Source organism: Motacilla alba, chromosome 2 (genome assembly GCF_015832195.1).
Source record: "Motacilla alba alba isolate MOTALB_02 chromosome 2, Motacilla_alba_V1.0_pri, whole genome shotgun sequence".
NCBI lineage: Eukaryota > Metazoa > Chordata > Aves > Passeriformes > Motacillidae > Motacilla > Motacilla alba.
This window is the reverse complement of record NC_052017.1, coordinates 68,515,010-68,538,240: the sequence shown is the minus strand read 5'-3', so window position 1 is coordinate 68,538,240 and position 23,231 is coordinate 68,515,010. Positions and strand designations below refer to the sequence as shown.

The 23,231-nt window shown below is 37.8% G+C and overlaps 1 protein-coding gene across 1 annotated transcript in view; it reads left to right on the top strand.

Moving 5' to 3' along the window:
• Positions 1 to 200: 200 nt before the first annotated feature.
• The window catches only part of EXOC2 (exocyst complex component 2), a 127,652-nt gene continuing 104,621 nt past the window's right edge, over positions 201 to 23,231 (top strand). The window contains exons 1-4 of the mRNA XM_038161872.1: positions 201 to 261; positions 14,048 to 14,203; positions 18,853 to 19,029; positions 20,553 to 20,679. Coding sequence (XP_038017800.1) covers positions 14,086 to 14,203; positions 18,853 to 19,029; positions 20,553 to 20,679 — 422 coding nt within the window. The 5' untranslated portion in view covers positions 201 to 261; positions 14,048 to 14,085. The remainder of the gene's footprint in view (positions 262 to 14,047; positions 14,204 to 18,852; positions 19,030 to 20,552; positions 20,680 to 23,231) is intronic.

The following is a 23,231-nucleotide window of genomic DNA, read 5'->3' as shown; positions in this document are numbered from 1 at the left end:
TTCGCCCCTCACCCACGGCAGAAGGAAGCCCCGCGCCCCCCGAAGCCCCTCAGCCCCCCCGCCCAGCGCCGGCTCCCGGGAGGCGGGGAAGGGGCGGGGTCTCCCTGAGGGGCGGGGTCTCTCCGGAGGGGTGCCCGCCTCGGTGGCTCGGCGCTCGCTCGATGCGCTCGGGCGGCGGCTGGCGGCGCCTGCCGGCGGCGGGCGCGGGGCGCTGCCGGGAGCGGGGCGGCCGCAGGTGCCGGATGCGAGCGGCGGCGGGCGGTGAGTGACCGGCCCCGGCCCCGGCCCCCGCCCCGGCCCCCCTCGGGCGCTGCGGGGCAGCTCCGGCCCTTTCCCTTTACCCCCCCCTCCCGCCTCCCCGGGGCGGAGGCCGTCCCCCTCTCTTCGGCCTCCCCCCGCCTTCCGCTCCCCGGGCGGGGTCCAGCGTCGCGTCCCCGCCCCGGCCCCGTGGGGACGGAAGTGTCGGCGATGGCTCTCGGGGCGCAGGGGGCGTCGCTGGGCTCCGGCCGTCTCCCCCCCGGTGACTTCCCGGCTGCAGCAGCAGCTCTTCCTCCTCCCCAGCCCCCTGCCGGGATGCTGGGCGCTGCCGGCAGGGCGGGGGGCTCCTGCCCCCTGCGGCTTCCCCCGGGGCACACGGTGTCCTGCTGGGTGATGCTCCCGTGCCAGGTCGGGCCCGGGCCGGGAAGCCCTTCCCAGCGCTGGTGGCGCCGTCCCTGCCAGCCAGGGCCCGGCAGCAGCAGCTCCGTGGCCTTTGCTTGTCTCACATGTCTGACAGCGGCCTGGGGCAGCGCCGGTGCCCGCACGGGCTGCGCCAGGGCTGTGCCAAGTCCCAGAGTCAGTTAGGTTGGAAAAGACTTCCGACATCATCCAGTCCGACCCATGTGAAATGATGGGGTTGTTCGGCTCAATGAAGTGTAGGTGTGCTGGGTGGGGGACGGAGGAAATAAGCAGGGTAGAGAGGTGAGTCAGAGCTGGTTACTTTGGACCAGGACTTGCTGAAAGGCTGGTTATTTGCAGGACTGATTTTATTTTTTTTGTTTTGTTTTTTTTTTCTTTTTTGTCTTCGCATTTAGTTGTGCCATCAAGTTTCAGTTACAGCTCCTCAAAATGACTAGGCAAGTGCAGTAGGAAAATAGCAGGAATGTGGGAGGAATTGAAATAACACGCTGGTTGAGAGATGGTTGCTTTCATCCATATCTGTATGGAGATTTTACACTTCTCTGAGAGTTGGTTTGTTTTTTTTTTCTTTAACTTCCTACCCAGTGCTACATTACTGCCTCATTTGGACTGCCTTGCAGTCTGTCCATGAGCTGGGTGACCAAACATCTTTCCTCCTTGCCTCTTCAATATCCTAATTAGGAACCTGAAAATGATCTCTTAGCAAGGTGGAGATGTCTGAAATTTGGGATGATCTTGTTTCCAGATGAGAGTTCTCCATTCTGTCCAGTTTTACTGGTTTTTTTTTTTAAATAATCTTCCTTCTGCAGTTTTGTCGCTTGTTGCAGGTTAGCAGCTTCTAGCCATAGATTCAAAAGCTGAGTCAAAAGCCAGTAGAATATTAAGCCATCCTAGGTCTGACAGAACATCAGATTAAACCTAAACTCCAAATTTTCATTGTTTAAAATGTAGTTAAAAATCTCACTTCAGTTTTCCAGGTTTTCTGATCATTCTTATAACAAGTAAACTGTCTCCTTTCTCCGTCAGTGATTTCTCTGCGTTTCACTGCTGTAATTTTTTTTGTTTTTGTTTTTGCTTTTGATGATTTGGTTTTGCTTATGATAAAGTTGTCAGAACCGTTAAAGGACTGTAAATAAACAAATTTGTGGCTTAGAAAAACAAGTCTGTTTTCTTCCTTTACATTTTGGTCACCTGAAGAAGGAATGCTCTGTAATTCTTACTTCCCTGTTTTTATTGTATCTTATCCCAGCTTGCACTGACCCAGCAATAAGCAGCAAGAGGCATGTCTTGTTGCTGATTTCTTTCCTATGGATAGCTTAGTTTACAGTTCTCATGGTTTATGCCCACTCCTTGGACAAGAGTGTTGTTATTTAGATGGAATTTCTGTTGTCTGCAACATCATTTAAAACAGATGCGATTATTTTCATTATACTGGTTGGACTTATCTCAGTGAAAATTATTTTAAGTTGTAATGGTAAGGGTGGTTTTCTTTATGGAAAACATATTTTAGGATGTGTCAGAGGTGAAGCAATTTAATTGAAAGATTGTTATCCATCAAACTTATGCTGGCTTTTTTTAAAAAATTATAAAGTTGTCTTGTGTTTTTCTTATCTTCATTCAATAAATGAAAATGTTTTTACAGACTTGATGCTTTGGGGTTGTTTTTAATGCTCTAATATTTTAGAGCTAAGTAGCAGTCTAGGTTAATGAAATTGCAAATGAACTTTAAAAAAATTAAAGTTCTAAGTCATGAACAGAAATCTAAAATTGTAGGATTTCTTGTGAGAGTGAACAAGGGTTTTATGCTAGCTGTCGAGGGCATTTGAGGGCACACCAGACAGTAAAGACATTAAAATCTGTAATTCACCCGTTGTTTTCCTGAGGTCCTATTAGAATGAAACTGTATCCCCTGATGCAGTCCATTCTTTATTAGGCTGCTCTTCCCAGAGAAGCTGGACTGAAGCAAAATAAGTAGGTTGACTAGAAAGGCAGAGGCCACTGACCTCGTTTATTAATCAAAACTTTCAGATATGTTATGTTGAACCATATTTAATCAATTTCTTTCAATGTAGTGATATGTTTAGCTGTAAATTTAGTAAGCCTTAATCACTATACTTGAAATTAGACATCAGTTTTGAGTTATTTTAATTCTGTTTATTCTGCGCTTTTCGGCTTTCCAACTTCACTTAAAAAAACCAAAAAAACAACCAAAAATTAAAAGAAAAAAGTATTTATCCTGATAGGATGATGACAGAAGACTGAATAGAAAAGGTGTTCTTAAAACATAGAAGCTGACAATTATGGAAAATATCCATGAAATAATACAGTTAGAGTTTTGTACACCAGGACAAAAGCTTGCGAAGCACATACAGACACTACCTGGGTGTATTTTGAATGCCTGTAGGTCACTATTTATTTATACAAACAGGCAAAGAAAACCTTCTGCAGGAGAAGTCAGAAGTACTTCATTTTACGGTCAGGGACTGGAGAATAGTACTCAGAGAACTGTAGATGTTTCAGGGAATTTATTTTCTGTGTGAGTTTTTCAGACAGAGTGGAACCTACTGCTATACTTGAAGCCAGCTGAATGTTCAAAATCCGAAAACAGCTGAATTAGTATCTTTTAGCAGAAGTCAGATGTTAGCTCTTCAGCTTAACTTTGACCTTCTGTCTTGGACCACCTACATTCTGTAAATCTGGGCTGTGCAACATTGTCTTTCAAATTACTTTTCCCGGGGGAGAAATATGGTGTTTGGTAATGGAGGGAATCTTGTTTGTAAAGGTGCTTGGAGGATGAGGGATGATGAGACAGCACATGCACAGCGCAGTCATGTCGGATTTATGTTTCATCTTTTGTGCTGAACATGAAAGCAGAGGTCTGTGTTTACAGCTTGCAAAGCATGAGTTCAAAAATCTGGCTGATAAAAATTTTTGTACTTTACCCTGAAAATTATTTCAGGGAATTTCAATCAGTATTTCAGTTCAAAAGCGTGTGGATTATTCTCCCAGTGTTGAAAGGTATAAAGAGAAGGGAAGGGCAGCAGGGAGAAAAAAATCATTTTTGTGATATCCTGGAGCAAAAAAACCCCCCAAATCTTCAAATCCCCCTGTAGCAACTTCCCTAGAAACCAAGTAATGACAGAAATGCTAGTAAATAATAATTTATTGTGTGATTGTTGTGTTACAGGCTTTACATAGGGAAAGGTAAGATACGTATTTACTATTTTAAACAACACCAGGTCATACACGCCACTCCTCTGGAGAAATTATGTACTTTTTGTATTATTTTGAAAGTATATAGTGATTTTTCTCTAAAAAGAATTTGGTCTGTGTAGCCTTTTCTTGACTACTGACATTACTAATCTGCAGAAAGTATGTTCAGCATTTTCATTAGAAAATACTGCGATTACGTCTGGTGATGAGTGTGAAAGCCCATGTTTCCTTTCTAATTTTGCTTGCTTTGTTTTTAAGGAAAACAAAGTTTCTGAGACACCAAGTTCTTAATGGGTTTGATTTTCACTTGATCTTAACAGAATGCAGATTCCCAGAGTTTCAGTTTTATTCTTGAAGACAGAGCTTAGGCTATATTGCGCAGAAACCAGTGGGGTCTCTGGCAGTGTAAAAGTGGCTGTGGATCAGATTTCAGTATAAATCAAGGATTTTTAGGTATATTTAGATTTGGTTTTTTTTTTCCTTTGACACTGTTGGTAACCCAAAAACAATGTACCCCATGTTTGGAAGTTCATCAAAAAGCCTGCATTAGTTAAAGATTAAGACTATTCTAAGTAAAAGTTCCTTTTTAAATAGCCACTTTTGTGTTGAGGACAAACTAAACTATTTTTTTTTAGATACTCATGAAATGTCTCAATTAAAAAAACAGTTACTTTCAGTTTTCTGTTTGAGAATTCTGTGAGTCCTGTGGCATTTCAAATCTCACAGTGGTTTTAACAGGTATACCTTGGTTCTCGCTGGAAAACTGCCCATGGATTTTTGGTAAAAAATTAAGAAGCTATGTATATAGCAGATGAGTTCTTTGCATGTTTCCTTAGCAGAGAAAGCAGGGGAGATTGTCTTTCCCGCAAGACAACCTCACTACTCTGTAAGTGTGGTCGCTCCGTACAGGACATGGGATTTTAGGCGGACGAGTGGAAATGAAGATTTGTAAGGCAGAGAGAGGCTTTTGTTAGAAAAATACCTGTGCACACAATCTGTCAGGGAAGTACTTGAGTGTGTGTTGGACCATGTGAATTGAGAAAAACGCTCTAGCTTGAGTACATCCCTGAGCAAAGGCCAGAAAGAGGGGCTGGGGAGAGATCATGAAAAATACTAGAATCTGAGTAACAGAAGTGTATGTCTCATCTTTTAAATATTTTTGAAACAAAAGGAACTGCTAAAATAGTCACACGGTAAGTGTGACTAAATAGTCAAGTGTCAGTGTTGCAGTCTTACATACAAGCATCCAAGTTAAAACTTCAACCATGTGAACTGTGTAATTACAGTGGTTATATAGTGTTTTTATAAAGAATATTGTATATAGTTACAGGGCTTAGAAAAAAAATCTGTGGTGTCTTGTTTCTTTTTTCTAGAAAAAAAATTCATCCCTTTGGGATTCATTTAGTTTATTTTTCTGAACTTCTGGATCTTTCTGAATGCATTTGCATAAACATATTTGAAAGATTTTGGTGCTTGAAGTATTGTTTTCGAATTTCTGCCTGTGAATAACATAAGATCGTAGGATAATGAGATATTACGATTTTTTACCATTTTCCTATTAGTTAAGTGATGTACAAAAAATTAATCATAACTTTGGAACAAAAGAGGGATGAATGGCTTAACTGGAAGAGAGCAGGATAATGACTTCTGGATGAAGCAAACATTGAGGAATGTTGGAGGTGGAAGCAGATGTAGGAAGATGTGCTTTGTGAGAATTTAGAAATTAATGGGAGATTTATGGCCATCTGTGATATGGTTTTGTATAAAGCTGAGTTGACTTTTTTATATATATGTTTATATATAGATGTTTAGGACTTTTCTTTACAATGTTGCTAGATTATAGTGATGTGTCACACAGTAAATACGGAAGCTTTTAACAAGTAGATGAATTAATTTCTGGGGAGTTGCAGTGTAATTTATAAGGAAAGTAGCGGAAATTTTTGGGAGAAACATCTGTGTTCAAACTTTCTTTAATTATATTTTCTTCTATGCTATTGACCTTTTTTAGGCAAGCCAGTGTGACCAAATATAGACATTCAGAACACTTAAATTGGTTTGACTTGAGTCTTGGTAATGAATCGGTGTTGTTACATTGAATATATCAGCAAAAGCGTTCATTCAAGAGCTGGTATAAACCAGAATATTGACCTAATTAATGAATTGGGGGAATAAATTCTTTTCGTTGTGAAGTTACAGAACTTGGAAGCTAACGCTTTTTTAAATTTATTTGGTAAGGTGAATTTTTTTTTTTTATATTTTTTTAATCAAGGTTTTCACAAACACAAATACATTTGTCCAAGTTTATAAGGCTGTTACTGACATTTGGATTATTGCAGTTTTGATGGTTTTGTTTGGTAGTGGCACTTGGAGATTGTCATTGTCACTTAGGTAAAAAGATTTTGAGCTGAGGTGAAAATGTGACTGTGGTTCTGGGCTGTCCAGATGTGTATGTATGAAATTAAATTAGTGGGCTGGTGAGCTTGATGGGGGAGGTATGTGTGTTCATGGTAGCAGAGCCGAGGGAAGGAAATCTTTTTTTAAACTAGACTCAGTGAAATAGATTTTATGAGTCCTCAAACATTTTATTCCGCTTTCTCTGCTTGAACAGGTGACATAATTGGCAGATGAAATTATTTCTGAGCTAAAAGAAACAAAGAACTCCCCCCCCCCCTTTTAAAAGTCTCTGTTCTTCTGTATTATATATAGGCTATTGTTGGTTTTAATCTATTTTTAGTGTTTTGCTATTTTTACTTCTTGCTGCTGATGAGTTACAAACTCAGTGTTATATGTTGGCTCATTAACTTCCTTCAGGTTGTTTATGGTATACGATGCTAACAAAACTTCATTTTACAATGGAATGTTTTTGCAGAAAATTCAGCGTTTTGATGTCATAATGTCATCTGTGTGGTTGATCTTTGTGGGGAATATCTCTCCTCTCTCCAAATAAATAACATCTCAGAACTCCTGATGTAAAAATAGATCAATATATAGGTATTGTTCACATTGTAATTGACAGGATGCTGTAATTTAAAATGTACAAGGAAATGGATTTATACTGGTCTAGATTTTTTTTTGACATGTGATAGATAGAAGGTTAATTAATGTTAAATGGGTGCTTTGTTAGCCCTTCATCAGCTACTAAACTAGTACAGGAGGAGTGCAAATCATTACTACAAAAGGCCAAGGCCAGTATGTTTTCTTAGTGAGCTTTATAGGTCTTTTTTCTTATCCCTTCCTTCTTTCCCTCCTTCCCAACCACACAGAACATAACCAGCTGTAATGATAGGAGGAGAGAGCAAGCAGCTTTTCTAAACACACACACACACACTCGCACTCCGGCCCCCCTCTTCCCTCCTCATGCCTCAGCAGAGTGACAGCTTCTAGATGTTGCGTGCGAGTGAGTTCAGCTGGTGCTGTGTGGTCTGGGTGTGTGGTCTCCAGCTCAACCGAGAGGCTGCTAACAGGGTGGATGAGAGAGAGCAACACTGTTTACTTTAATTTATTTCGGATGCCGGAACTGTGCCCGGAGTTTCTCCCGAGCCGGGTTCCACCGTCAGCGGTGTCAATCCCTCGCAGCTGCAGCCCAGGCTGCGGCGGGCGGTGAGCCGCTCTGCCGAGGGCTCTCCCAGCATCTGCCCCGGGTCCGAGCCTTTTAATCCCTTGTGACTGAGAAATGTTAATGGCATCGCTGAGTGCTGTGATTATTTTGCTTTCACTCCGTCAAGATACATGGCCATGAGGATGTACCTTGCCGGGTTGAGGAAAGTGGGACCTCTGAGATACTGAAGGGAATCTGCAAAGATAGTTGCGGTGAAAGCAAAACTGCTGCACTCGTTCCTTGTCCACCCCAAAACTAAAATGTCTAGTGTACCCTTTGTGACTGATTGGAATGCTCAGGAGCCTTTTGAAAAAGCACAGGGTATCATATTATGCCGTTTAATACTGCAAGTCTTCTTTTTTGTTGTTTGCCCTCTCTGTCACAAAGCTTGCACATCTTCCCAAATTGGAACTGATTTTTGGCATGTAATGCTGTAGGTTAACATGTTTGTCAGTGTTAATATTGGCTTGAATCAACACGCCGGATATGACAGGGCAAGACAAATGAGGCTTTGTTTTTTCTATGTGACAGTGAAATTACCCACTTTTTTATGTTTGTTCATCTTTTCATTATAAGTAGCTTAGTGGTGTTATGAAGAGTTTCTTTCCCCCTAAATGTAAGGTTCGTGAGCGCTTCTTGTTTAAATTGACAAGTCTTCTTTTATTATTTAAATAAACATGCATAGATTCTTAATATCACTTGGAATTTCAGCATTGTTTAGCTTATTCACTTCCCAGTCTTTTCTGGCAGGCTTGCAGGAATGGACTTTATATTATTAATGCAGTGTTGAAGGCTGTGGCAATTCTAGGGCACTGAAGATCTCCAGAGGGGTTAATAAATGTCAGTTATTTTCACAGTGCTGCTTTTTGGATGCTTTTAATTCTTGGTTTATGTAGATTGTCTGTCTGAATTTATACTGTTGGGAAGATAAAGCACAGAAAAGGTTGTAGTGGTGTTTTCCATCATTTTGTAATGGTTTTGAGTACAAATATCCAGGAAACATTTTGCTTTGTCGTTCGTCTCGGGGTCATTTGCCATGTCCCTTCACTGACTTTGTCATAGTGTGTTGTACTCAGGAGACTCTCTGGGTTTTCTAGTGAAAACAAATTATTAGATTTATGAACTAGAAGCACAAGTTTGTGTAGTTTAAGGTTAAAAGGCCATCACCTACATTCTGGAATCTGAGTATTTATTGCTTGTTTAAAAAGGCATGTCATAATTTTTTTCATTTGGGAATTATTTAATGCTGTGATGTTAGTGTAACTCACTGTTTTCAGGTTGGTTTTCTTGTGGTTTTTTGTTTGGTTTTTTTAAGTAAACAACAACATCTGAGGCATACTGTAATTTGCACATGGGTGATGCTTTGCTGTTCCCGCCTCAACATTTTTTAAATTGTATTCTGTCACATATGTATGATTGAGAACAAATAAATATCTGATACCTGAAGGTTTAAATGCTTTCTTGTAACTTAGGCTTTCTCAGTGATGACAAATTGGGTTTTTTCTTCCCTCCATTCTTGACAGCTTTGATTCTCTTTGCTAGATGACCATGGCACTTGAATTGACCTTGAGTCTGCCTTCCTCCAAGAGAATCTTTTAAGTTCAGTGTCTGTGACAAAATATCACTGAAAACTTCATTTAAACTGAATTTTGAGTCACTGGAACCATCTTGCTATTTTGTTTCAGAAGTCAGAAATTCTGTTTTAAAACGCTTCAACTGCTAATTTTTCCCACTGGTGAAATTTGTTAGGTGGCAGCATGCTGTTACTCATCTTCCAGAGTTCCATGCCTTCAAGATGTTTGTAGTTTCCTTTGGGATTTGATATTACCAGCCAATTTAATATTCTTCAATCCTGAACTTTGGTTGTTCATGTATTTCTTATTTTGGTGGCACTTCCAGAGTGTAGTAAAATATAGAAAGTAGTTTGCTTTACAGAACAGGTATGGTAGCTCTTGGCATTTTACTTTGGATTTATTCTCTGTTTGCCATTGAAAGTTGAATGAGGAAACCTATGTAAGAACTCTCATTTCAAAACCATGTAAAACTGAAGGCTTACAAAACTAAAAAAAAAAAACAAAACCAAATAGATTTGTGCTTTCGCTTATGCTGGGGCATATTGCATTGCTTCATTATTTATTTTTAAGTGGGTTTTCTTAGGATAAAGATGGAAGATGTCCTCTCTTTAGCAAGCTTTTAATGCTCAAAATTGTCTGGATTTTTTTTTTAACCTGGCCTTTGTGAGAAGACAGTTTATTTGAGAAACCAGTGCAAAGACAAAGATGTTGTTTATGAAAGGCATTTTTCAAGAGAACTTTGTAATAGGTGAGAAACCTCTTTACAGAGGTTTTCTAACTCCTAGTGCTTTTATAACAAGAATTATGACAGAATAATAGAATAGTATGGGCAAGATCGTGGGAGCAGTCAATCAGGTATCCACATTAAATTGTTGGGGAGATACTGTGAGGAAGTTAGGTTAAAAAAAAGGGTGAAGAGAAATAAAGAGGGAGAGAGAGCACTCTGCTAATGTAGAAGATTGTCCATTATAAAAACAGTCTTGCTGAAACCTCTTCAGTGAGCCTGGCTCCCGAGAGGAAGGATCTTATATAGAAAACTGTCTTTCTGCACTCTCCTTGTCTGCATGAGAATCAGTCTTTCAGGAAGAGGGCTGTTTTAATAAAAACACTATTTTATGTGTAATAATGTATTTTGTAAAGAATGGATTTTGTCTTTAGGGAAAAATACAGAATTGCAACAAAAGCTCAGAATTAGGTGGTTGTCATGTTTTGTGAAATGAAAAAGTAATTTTTTGTCAGATTTGCCTTAAATATTTTAAAAGAAATTTAGGAACTTGCCACAGCAGTACGGTGGCTAGACTTCCCAGTAAGCACCTCAGTCATGTTAGCTGTGGACATCTGTCCTAAGAAGGAGAGGAAATACTATAAATGAATTGAAGGCTACCAGGCATTTGTTTGATATTAATAATAATGGCATATTACAAATAGTTCCACTCTTTGAAATAAATGAAAGCAATTGCTGTTTAAAAATAATAATCACAGAGCATCTCAGTGCTGTAGTGCTTTGAAATGTGTTGAGATTTACTGTGGTATTCTCATTCCAGAGAGGTATTTTAAAGCAATTCTGTAGTAAGCATGGAAATACTTTAGAAGAAATACTAGATCTCAGGAGGCTCAGCATTTTTATTACATTTATTTACCTCATCATGAAGGAGGATCTAGTGCCGATTTCTGAAATCCAGAAAAAGATGTTGTGATATTACTTTTGAGTTTTGGTATTGAAACAAGCCAATTACCTGTGTGCCTGGGTATTTTGAAGGCAACAATAGCTGCGATGTGAGGGAACTAAAACATTTGGGAGGGGGTCAACCAAACAATACCACACAAATATACCACAGTAGCTTCTATTTTACTTGTTTTTCTCAAGTTGTTTTCCTCTCCATATTACCTGATGTTCCTGAAGATGGCTTTTTTACGTCAGTGTTACTGATTAATTTTCCACATAAATATTTACAAAAAATTGCTCCAAAGTAAAAGAGGTGTTTTATAGTGACTAACTGGTATCTAGACACATGTTGCTTCCTGCAAAAGGTGGTTGTGTGCATGGAAGGACCTAACACCACTGTTGCTTTTACAGCTGTTGTGTATCCTTGAGCTCTGCTGAGGATCTGTGAGAAAAGCTGCAAAGACTACGTAGACAAGATTGTGAGGAATAGATGCAGTTTGTTCTCCTCCCTCTTGGTAAAATTAGGGACCTGATTCTTCTCTAGCATCATATTTCTATTGCAGTTTGTTCTCCTCCCTCTTGGTAAAATTAGGGACCTGATTCTTCTCTAGCATCATATTTCTATTGTGCTCCCCACTGTTTTGTTGGCCAGTGGTGTGGTGGTGTAGTTTTGAATGCAGCACAGATGAGAGGAAAGCTGGGCAAGCCTTCTGACTCCAGGATTAGGGGTGCTGACAGAACACGAAGTCTGTCTTTTTCACCTGTGGCGAGTATGTGGATCAATAGTTGTGCAGGTGATGTATCTGGACAAAAAGGCTTGGAATAGGCAAAGCGAGGTAAAAGGAATTACCAAGGTGTCTGGATTTGAAAGGAGGATGGAATAGTAACACCCCTCTCCCTCCCTGGTTGGACTTATGGGTAAGAAGTCAGAGGGACAATGGACAGGATAGGGGCAGAAACACTTTGTCTGCAAGATGAGGACCTGGCCTCAGTTTTGAGGTGAAGCAGGGACTGTCTCTGTGCAAGAGAGGAGGAGGAGAAGCCAGTTCAGTGAAAGAAATAGGAGTAGGCCTCTAGGACACAGCACAGCCTTCTCTTCCATAGCTGGAGATGACTGTCAGCTGATTTCTTTGTAATCTAGTGATACAGTTTTTTTCTTCAGTGCTGTTCTACCCTTATAGTCTGCATCTGTTGACTACATGCTTCATGTTGGCTTAATGTAAAATGTTCCGATAGTTTACATGTAAGACTATTAAGAGCACCTATATAACTTAATTCCTTTTTCATAAGTTGGTTGTTTGCAAAAAAAAACAGAGAAAGCAATGATTTATTAAATGCATTATGCAATTCTTAATGTCAAGAAGTATTATGAGGTTTGCCACAGAAAGATACAAAGCCAAACTAGATACGCATTGCTTGTGTTATCATGGGCCCTTACCAGCCTTACTTCATACACTGGACATGGCTCACACACTGCAACTTACTATGTTCTTGCTCGTTCAACATGAATTTACATCTCTTAATTGCACACTGTTCAGTGTGAAAAGTTCTCTGAAGATACTAATACTTCTGTTGTGTTCAGGGTATCTAAATGCCTTTTCTATATTAACGAGTTTTCAAAAGTAGCTTTTGAAATGAGTGATAGCATTCCTATTTTAAATATGTAAAACCAAGATAACGGACATTTGAAATCAGACGTATTTAGAGAATTGAGGTGGTTGTTTAGGACCTCAGTATTTCAGAGCATTATGCAGTATTCCCTATATTCAGGATGGATTTCACACTGACTTCAGGTGTGGCTGTGGGCTCTGAAGTTGGATCAGAACTCAAAGTTTTGTTATAGGTGACCTGCTATGGACCTTTGGTATGGACAGACAGAGACAGGAGATCCTGTTCTGAGGGTAGTATTTGATTACTTTTAGCATGAGATCTTCCTTCCAGTTCCTGCCTTGTCTATTTCCATCTTAATTTTCAGTGTGTGTTCCAGCTTTGGAATGTGAAGAATGAAATGAGCCGGTGGGAGCTTCTTTGATTCTTGTGTCAGATCTAGATAGTACCAGTGAAAAATATAGGGAGGCTGTGTAGAAGCATGGGGTCTCTTGGTATTGAAAGTATTTTGTATATGCAGAAGCAGCTGAAACAAGTGTGTCTTAATTCTAGTATTTCTTAACTGCAGGTACTTGGAAACTGCAGTTTTGCTGCTATTTATTATTAGAGATGGTTTAGAGAGTTTCTGGGTTTCATGGACTCGACCATTTGCAAATAAAAGTAGAAAATACATTTTGATTCAAAAAGCAGTAGCTAAGAGGAGCCTTATGAGGCTTGGCTTATATTCCACATCTTTACCAACTTGAACTTCCAAAACTGTTTACACTAAAGTGTTGTGTGTGTGTAACTGAGTAACTGAGGTTTTGGAATGATGATGGTATTAAATAAGAGCTGTAATTCAGGTTATACTGATCATATATATATATATATATATTATATATATATATACACTCAGCTTCTTATAGGTGTTTATAGCTTCAGAGCTACACAAACGAAACTACTAATAAAAAATAGGCATTTGTAATCAGTTGCATAGTAAACTAAATGTAGACCACATTACATGGATACCATGTGTGTATTTGAGCTACAGAGCTTATTAATGACAGAGCTAATTAAACTGCTCTGAGTTGACTCAGTTTCAGGTGCAAAGGAACACTCTTCTGGAAATGCTTTTTCAATAATTGTATGTACATTTTTGTTGATATGTTGGGGTATTGTTTGTTTTGTTGATGATCTCTGCTAGTGTAGTATTTGCAAGTCATGTTCCAATTTTCTCAGTGCATGTTACCATTGATGCTTTATACAACTAAGTGCTGAGTGCTTCCTCACATGGGACTGTCTATGTCAGTAGGTCTTATTTTGATGGAGAAGTTGTCCAAATATGTAATCATAGTCTATTACTTATCTTAGATTAACAGTTCTGAAATTTCTAAGGAATACAATAATAATTTTCAAATAGAAGTTGTAATAGACTAATTTGAATTCTGACATAAGTAATTTGAAGTCTGTGTATACATCTTCATTAGCATTCAGAAGGCTTAATATTTTTCTGAATACTTTTTCTTTCAGAAAGCTATATTTAACTTTTTTAAAAGTGCAGAGAAGGTATAATTTTTCTTTATTGTTTTATGACTCTGTCAAAAAAGACTTTGAGTGGTATTCCATATTTACATTTGTATTTCCCTACCATTTTAGCAGAACAGGTTGAAATTATTTTAATAATTTTTATGTAATTAATGGGGTTTTAATGTATTATTTCTTGATTAACAGATAAAAGCAGCTCAGATTGCAGTAACTGAATAGTCATCATGTCTCGAGCACGGCAGCCCCCACTTGTAACTGGTATCTCTCCCAATGAAGGCATTGCATGGACAAAAGTGACAATTAGAGGAGAAAATTTGGGTACTGGACCTACAGACCTCCTAGGTAAGTTGAAAAAACACCTTTTTGGTACTGCAGAAGGTAACATTTTGGATATGATTAGAGATAAATTTTTTGCATGATAGAATCTGTGTTGGATGTTATGAGGAATGCCCTTTACACTAATATGCACTTGAATGCATAAGTTCAGAGATCCTACCCAGTGTGTAACTAGCCAGACTGACTGTACCTTTTTAGATGAATCCTTAATGTGACTCAGAATCCTGTGCTGAACATGAAATGCTTTTTGCAGTGTACTAGAAGGTAGATGTAATGAGATGCTCCTTTGTTACTTTTCTCAGGAACTGAGAATTTCCTCTTTGAAATTTTCATGTCAAAAGTGTTTTTTCAGTGCAATCAGAAAGTCACTGGGGATTTCTCCCAAATTTGCCCTGAACCAGAACATTGTTATGCCTTGAATTAAAGTCAGTTTGTGTATCTGTAGCAGTTATGATAAAGCAGGTTCATTGATTTAGCTACACAATATGTGAAGAACCCTTTTCATTACTGTCTTGATTTTTAACACGGTAATTTCATTAGAATCATCGTAGCTCCTGTGCTGAAGGAGGGGACAGGATCTTTTCACTGATTCTCCTGGTCACAGACTTTGTACATTACTGCTCTGTTGCTTCCTTTTCAGGCTTCAATACCTTAGCTTATTTAATTTTTCTCCATGTATCCTTGGCCTTTCTTCTTGCTCTTCAGTGAATCTCTTTTACTTTCACTACCAGTTGTGGGTGGCACATCTTGGTTGTGTGCAGTGTTCAGGATGTGAATGCCCTATGGCATAACACTGTACTTTCACTTTTGTTTTGTATTTCGGCCGTAGAGTTCTGTTTTCTATGTAACTCATACTGAGAATCAAACTAATGTTTTTGTTGTTCTGCCTACTATAGTTCCATGATTAAATGCATAGGGATTAGTAGTCAGTTTGAGTCTGCCATCTATGAATTTAAGGTTTTGCCTGCATGCATCTTGTCTTTGTTCAGTGAATTTCAGCCATTGTGTTACACAATATCTACATTATAGTGCATCACTCAGTCTAATAAGTTCTGGCTTGCATTTTTCTGAGGTTTATGATCTTCACTCTCTGAATAAATGAATATCATCAGCAAACTTTATAACCTCTTTATCTTGTCATTTATAAGTGTACTGAACCCAAGTGATCTTGGCATATACCATGTGGAAACTTTCCTCAGTCAAAACACATCAAATACTGTAACCCTGTTTCTATGTTGCTGAGCTATTTATCCATTAAAGGTTCGTATCCTATAGCTGCATGATTTTCTTAAGCTTTTCAAGACGGACTCAGAAAAGGCTTCTGGAAATCCAAGTTAGCTATAACTACTGGAATTTCCCTTATTTTTTTGGTAAGTTATGCATATGTGTACTTCAGTAATCATGTTAGAGACAATTTGTCTAATTTGTTGTGGAATCACGACTCCTCTGAAGGCCATTGGAATTTTGTTTGGCTTTGCTAGAAAAAATATTTCGCTTCATGGCTGTAAACCAAAGTTCACAAATTCCATTCATGGCCACCACAATGAGCTTTATGGCCAAGCATAACCTACTACAGTTTTCCACTCCACTTCAGTTTGCTGTCTCTCAAAAGGAGAAATAGTATTTTCCTGAGCTGCTAGGTGAGGTTGTGGTACACTATAGAATTCATATTGAGAAATCTTCAAATAACTGATGATGTTAGGGGTGAGTATATTTCTGTGTATTTGTGTGGCTGATGTACTTCAATAGCCTTGTTAGTTCATTGGTGTGATCCTCTTAGAAATGATCAGTGCTATGTTCAGAAGCCGTCCTGAGCTGTACCTCTGTATTACAGCTGCTGATATTTCTTCTTATATTTCTTTCAGAGTAATATTTGTAACACAGCTGCTAATAATTTTATGCTTTGAGGTAAAAATAAATAATGCATTGCCTTATTTTCTGCTTGGTTCAGTTGTCAGCTTTCTCCAGTGAGTGACTAAGGCCTCAGGTAAAGATTTCGTTTAATGGTTAAATTAGTCATGTAGATATTCCCTGTTACTTTAATGGAAGTACTTGGAAGAGTGAGGCTTTGTAGGCATGAGAGTTAAGCGAGTTTGAGTGAGGTCTTAAAAAGTTTAAAAAGTTTGAGATGCATTAGTGTAAAATGAAAAGCAAGAAACTTTTTTTCTGTATATAAACACAGTATCACATAATAGAAGAACATTCTTTTGGTTTCATTTAAGAGAGAGCCTTCTAGTAATCTCTTAGTATCTTTGAAACCAAATGAATTTTTTTATTTGTAACTCTATAGCTCATGGTACAAAATGTCAGATCCAGGAGGTATCTGTAACATATGTGTTTTCATGGTTTAGCTTGTCTTTTAAGACATTTGTAGCTGTATTTTTTAGACATTGTAAAATTATCCATATATGAGCTTAACCAAAATCGGAAAGTCTCCATAAGCGTATTACTTATGCCTATTTATAGAAAGGCACATAAAAACTAGAAGCTGAGAATGATGTTCTCAGCAATCTTTATACCATGCAACAGATTCAAATTAAGTTTTACTTAAAGGGAAGTTTCCTATTTCTGGAGAAGGAAACGTGGTAACTGCTATCAAAACTTCTCCCCTGACATGCTTTTGTTTGTTTTAGAAATTGTGTTTCAATTCCATTCCATTTCATTCCATTTCAATATTCCATTACTGTTTCATGTGATATATAAAATGTTGATAGAGACTTAACTTCCTTTTGCATTTTTAAGATACAGGCAAAGGCCGTTTCCTGACATTTCAAAAGCATTGAACCTTGTATCTTGATATCTTGAGAGCTTTTGGAACCTCTGATGAGTAGACAATAATTGATACAAGGATCTTCATACAGTTACTATAGCTTAGTTCTGGATTTTAAAGTATTGCTCAATTGAACCATAAATTCAGAAAATACAGTGTGAAAACATCTTTATAAATTGTTTGGGCAAAGTATTTCAGTTAGTCTTAGTTCCTATCACAATCTTTTTTTTCCTTTAGAGAAGATGCTAGCATAAAACTGTAAGAGATGTAGTAATATAACAATATTATTGCCTATATGTATATGCATCCCAATATATGGGGTTTTTTCTTTCCACATGAAACTAAAACCTGACCTGATTAAAATTTTATGAGTAAATAAGGTATTTTTTTAAGTCTTTCTGTGTGTATATCCTATTTCATCCCACTCCCCCCCTTTTATTCAGAAAGACTATTTAAGAAACAAATGTACTGTCCTTTCTCAAGTAAAATTAATTTCAGTTGTAATAAGATTCAGTGCCTTTCCATTTTTAAAATTTTTGGATTTCATTTTCATGACAGTTTTTGGCAGAGAGTAATGCATTTTTATGTCTGACAGCCATGAAAACTGCCAAATTTCTCTGCTGTGTCATGTCAGAGACTTACGTTGTGGGAGAAAATAAGTGTGAAGCTTTGGTACTAAGCCACATATGCTGACCCTTTTCTGTCTCTAAGTATTTTCTAAATTGGTCAGAGCTTTCTAGAAATTAAAAACAAAAGTCAAGCCAACAGGGAAGGAACTGCTCTGCCTGACTAATTTATACTCCAGTACAGCCAACACACTAGTACAGCCTTGTTCTTTTGGACATAAGGCAAAATGTTTCTGGCTAAGGGTGTTATTTAAGAAGAACCTAATGAAGTTGTTCTCTAAATTGATGCTAGAGCAGTTTTTCAGGACAGCAGAAGTCCAGCTATGAATATGGAAATTGTTCTTCTAGATCTGAGAAAACAATCCATCTATTCCAGCATCCAGAGTCCTGATCTGACCAGAACCAATCAGTTGGTTGTGATTGGTTCATGATTGGTTTGATTGATCGGATCAATTTGATGTGAAATCTCAGGAAGCCTTGGACCTTACATTAAGATGCGCCTTGACTCTTAAGTCATGAGAGGTGTTCTTGAACACTGAAGCTTGTCAGTATCTTCCTATGAGAAAAGACCTTCTTGTATTTCAGTTTGTCATCCTTCTTGTGAAAAAGTGTAGAAGAGGGAATAGATGAGCATTACATGATTATTCTTTCATATAACAAGGGCAGTTTATTCATCAGAATCAATCTTGCATCGTGAATTTTTTACAGAAGAGGTTGGGATGGAATATTTGCCAATTAATACTACTTCAGCCAAAACAGCCTTCTGTGTCCACTGAAGTACTGCTAAACAAATAAGGTTGAAGAAACATTGTTCACTGTAAATATTTTACAGAGTCTTTTTTTTTTTTTTATTGTGCAAAGTCATATAGACTGAACTTGTGAAAATTTTGCTGTGTGCGGCTTTTAAGGGAAGTTTCACAGAAATGCAGTACTGAACAGCAGTTCTCCAGTGTCTTGCAAACAGAAAATCTATTGTTCTATGTGAAGTAAAAGTTGCAGTAGCCCAAAAGTGGTGGAAGAGATTAAATAAGTTTCAAACTGCACTGCTTGTATCTCGTGAATTGTCACTGGGACAAAAGACCTGAAGTCACCTAGGAAACATCTGAAAAATGTATTTGTGATTCCTTGACTGTAATTGACTGTAGGGGTCTGGTGAAGGGTTATATATTTATGTAAAATACATGTATTGTCATAAATGAATTTGTATTGCAGAATTTCAAAAGATACTTCTATTAACAGATTTTTTTTTCTTTTTACAGGTTTAACAATATGTGGGCACAACTGTCTCCTCACTGCAGAATGGATGTCTGCAAGTAAAATTGTGTGTCGAGTTGGACAGGCTAAAAATGACAAGGGAGACATTATTGTTACTACAAAGTCTGGTGGCAAAGGAACTTCAACTGTTTCCTTCAAACTGCTTAAACCTGAAAAAATAGGTATATTTCTTGTTCAAATCCTCATCTATTTTCTTTGCTAAGAAAATATATGACTGAATGCCTCTTTGTATAAAATGTATATTTGAAATGGATCCACCTCAGGACAATTTTCAGTTGTTTAGAAAATGCAGAATAAATCAATAAAATATCCATATCCATATATATATATATAGAGAGAGAGAGAAACTCAGGGTATAGGTAAAATTACTCCTTTCTCAATATCTTGATAAAATCCTCAGTGATGAATTAAAAGTAGCCCTTTATTTTTCTTTATGGAATAGCTCTAAACTTCTGAAATTTTAGAAAACTTAATAACATTTACTGTTAATAATTACAATACAATTACTGTTTAATAACTTAAACAGTAATTACTCTTAAGTGTACTAGATAAATACAAAATATTGACCAACTCATGAGCTTTACACCTAAATCCTGAGCTGACAGTTAATCCTTTAAAGAAAGTTGAATCCTCAGTGCCATTTCTTATTTGTAATTCAAACCATCCTGCAAGACAAAGTCTTAAGTATTTCTCATGAGATGCTTAACCATTGAAATTATTTTGCCAAGCAGTCTAGGACCTCTGCTTAACCTAGAATCCAGTCTAAATACCCTGTGGATTGAAAATGTTTCTCTCAGAACCCCTCATTGATGAGCTGCATAGTTATCTTTCCTAAAACAAGAGTTCCCACAAGAACTGTTTTAGATTTTTATTCTCAGCCCTTCAGTGACAGTTAAATAACATGTGGTTTCTCCCAAGCTGCACTATTATCTTAATAATAGAAAGGTGAAATGTGTAGGTGCAAATGTTATACAGTGGAGCTTTTGGTGATGAGAGAGGACAACTCATATCTGAAAATACGGGAAAATGTGAAATGTAAAATGGGAAATGTAAAATATGGGAGGATGCAGTAGTTTCTGGTGTTGCATCTGATGGGTCTGTTAAAGGAGGGCAAGGCCAAGGGTATGGCTGGCCCCATTTTCAGCTGAGATTCCAGGATGTATTGTGCCTCTCTTTTATGCATTGTCTGTGCTAAGGCACTGGAAGCAAAGTCAGTTCTGTGTCCTTGGAGTCATTTATCTTGGCATGTGGCCGAAGTTCAGTTACCTTTTGGATAGCAAATGGGACAGAAAAGGAATCTTCCCTAAAATATGCAAATGAGAAGACTTTCAGTTAATTGCTCTTTTGAAAGTAGCAGATAGCAAGGTTTGGACAGAAACCAAAATACTTGCAGGAATGAAAATACTAATACTTTGTGGTCAGGAAAAAGCTTCTAATGTACATGAAACTGTGCACTCTGCAAAAGGGTAATGTTTGATGCCCAGCCATGAATACCTTTTCAGCAGCTATAATAAAATAATTTAGCATAATTGCATCCAGGTTGTTTTGCCGTGTATCTTTCAATATATTACCTAGGCATGCATTTTATATTTATCGGGATTTTTCAAATTAATTCAGTATGTTAGAAGTTGATGGTGCTGGACTGCCCTTGTTGTTTTAAGGATCTGTGCTTTGTTTTCTCTAGGTATCTTGGATCAGTCTGCTGTCTGGGTGGATGAAATGAACTATTATGACATGCGCACTGACAGGAACAAAGGGATTCCCCCCTTGTCCTTACGTCCAGCTAATCCGCTTGGTATTGAGATAGACAAGTGAGTACCAAATGCCTTTAATCCACTTTTTTAGTGGTTTTCTCTATATGTGTCTTTGTGAATTCCAGGGAAGTTTAATGGTTTGCAGGGCAGGGAAAGATTTAAAAACACATACATCTATTAGCTGCTAGTGTTCTGTTTGATACTCTGAGTTGTTAGTGGGCATTGTATCCTGCTTCATAATCCTCTATTTTGGATCATCAATTAGAACTGTAGATAATCTAAAAGCCTCATATATTGAACCCCAGTGATGTTTAGATTTTAAGGATTGGTAAATAACCTAAGGCTTCGGATTTATACATTGTAGTTACGGAACACCTACTGTTGCATTTGAGTTTCATGGGGCTTTTAAGGATATTAGATTGCTATCTGTTGCTAAAATTGCATGGTAAAATGTGATTTATTATGCCAAATCAGCTAGTTTATTGTATTGAAATACTAATACTATTTGCCAGCACACAGTCTTCTTTACTTTTGTTCTTAAGTATGGTGGAATTTATGACATTTTTGTCTGAAATAGTAACTTCATAGTGAATGATAAATGGAATTAGGGGTTTTTAAATGGGACACTCTTCAAACCTGCCCAACTCTTAGAAATAGCATCAGGAATACTTCTCTCAATCAAGATGCCAGCTCTACCAAACAAAAGGCTATTTCAAATTAAATTATTTCTAAGGTCTTGTCTGCTGAATACTCTTGTTTGTGAGGGGGAGTGCATTGGAAAAAATCTGCGGTGTCCATTGTTAACTTGTTCTGATGAGAAAGCTGCACTTTCCCAAAATCCATATGAGATTTCTAGCAGATCCACACCACCTTCTAGCCTCTGGCTGCGCATTTCTTTCCTAGTTTGAATATACATTTTTCTTTATTTTCAAAGTACTAACCCAATTTTTTGTAATCGTCTGGAAATTTTATCTCTTTAAGTATTTTTCTTTGGTGTAACATCTGACAGGTAATTCTTTCATGTTCCTCAGTTTTCCAAACACTGACAAAACGTGGACCTTCATACTATGGATAGTATTCCAGCGTGTTACTAGAAGACTTTCTGTCACTCTTCCACTCTCCCTCCCCTTTTTGTAAATTAAAAACCCCATAACAATCCTTTTTACCACTGTGCTACACAGCAGCTAGCAGTGAGTGCTTTGTTAGCTGATTCTCTTGAGTCGCTACTTATAGTTAAGACATTGTCCATATGATAGATTAAGAATTATCGTATAGAAACTTAAACTGCATTAGTTTAGGATTTGCTTAATTTAGAATTATCTGTTTGGATGTTTGTTCAATAGAAAAGCAATCATGTTATATTTAAAATGTTTTTTCCTGAAAGCATTAGAAATTGTGTTACTGAAACCTGAAGTTTCATTTGAAAAGAAATAAATCAGAAACATGTAGATACAGCTAGGAAATAATCATTTGTAGAGGGAGGGAATTAGGAAATCTTTGGGCAAGAATATCAGGCCTAGTTCATTGTTCTTGATCTCCCAGGTTCATTGCAGGAGAAGCAGGAAGATTATGGCAAGCACCAGTTTGAGGGACATATCACTGAGTAGTAAAACAAGTAGTTGGGTGGAGGAATTGAGGAGTTACATTGTGCAGAGGGGAAAGAGAGGAAAAGCCTAGTCTGCCCTCGTGCTATGGTTGACAGCACAGTTCTGACTACAGATGAACATTCTGGGTTTGATTAACAAATGCCTTCTCAATGGAAAATCTTCCATAATTTTCTTGATAAATTGAAGGAATGTGAGGTTTATTTCTATAAAACATAGTTTAGCTAAACTCACAATTGCAAATACTTTAGATATGGAATGGGTCAGTATTGAGAAGTTGTACAAGGTAGTGAAAAAAGCAATTGTAAACTAAGGAAGAGAGTAAGTAAACAAGAAATTAGCAATAGCCGTTACTAGATATGGGAATATTTGTCACTAGAAGTGATAAAAATTGTTAGGATGCTTTAAAATAATATACATCCTAATATGATCCTGATAATACTGTGTATGCAGAAAGGATCTGCAACATTATGGATCTCTCTTTTATTCATACCTTTGGTTTCCCTAAATGTTTTCTTCAAACGTATGCAAATTGGGATGTATTTTAATTTTGAAGCTGGAGCATTTGGCATTGGTCTGACTTGTTGGGATTTACAACTCTTGCAGCCTGATGGCTGAGAAGGAAGGGAAAGAAGTGCCTTGTGTTGATTATGCAAACAGTGGTAAACAAAAGGAAATTAATTGAGAAGCTCAGGGAGAAAAGCAGTGAAAAACAGATGTGATAAAATGGAATAGGTATGAAGTATATAGGAGCACACTGAAGAGAAGGCAGAGGAAGGTGATTAGACTGCAGACTGCAAGAGAAAGAAGCCCTCCCTGTAGAAAGTGATTATCAGGCATTAGCAAATGATGCAGAAAAGACAAGCTGCAGCATGGGAATGATTTAGGGTTTTTTTGGAGGGATTTTGTTCTTTTGAGGTTTTTTTTAATATGGGTTATGCTTGGCTTTGAAGGTCCCTTTTGTGGCTTTTTAAAACATTTTTAAAGTACTTTGTCCAATTAAAA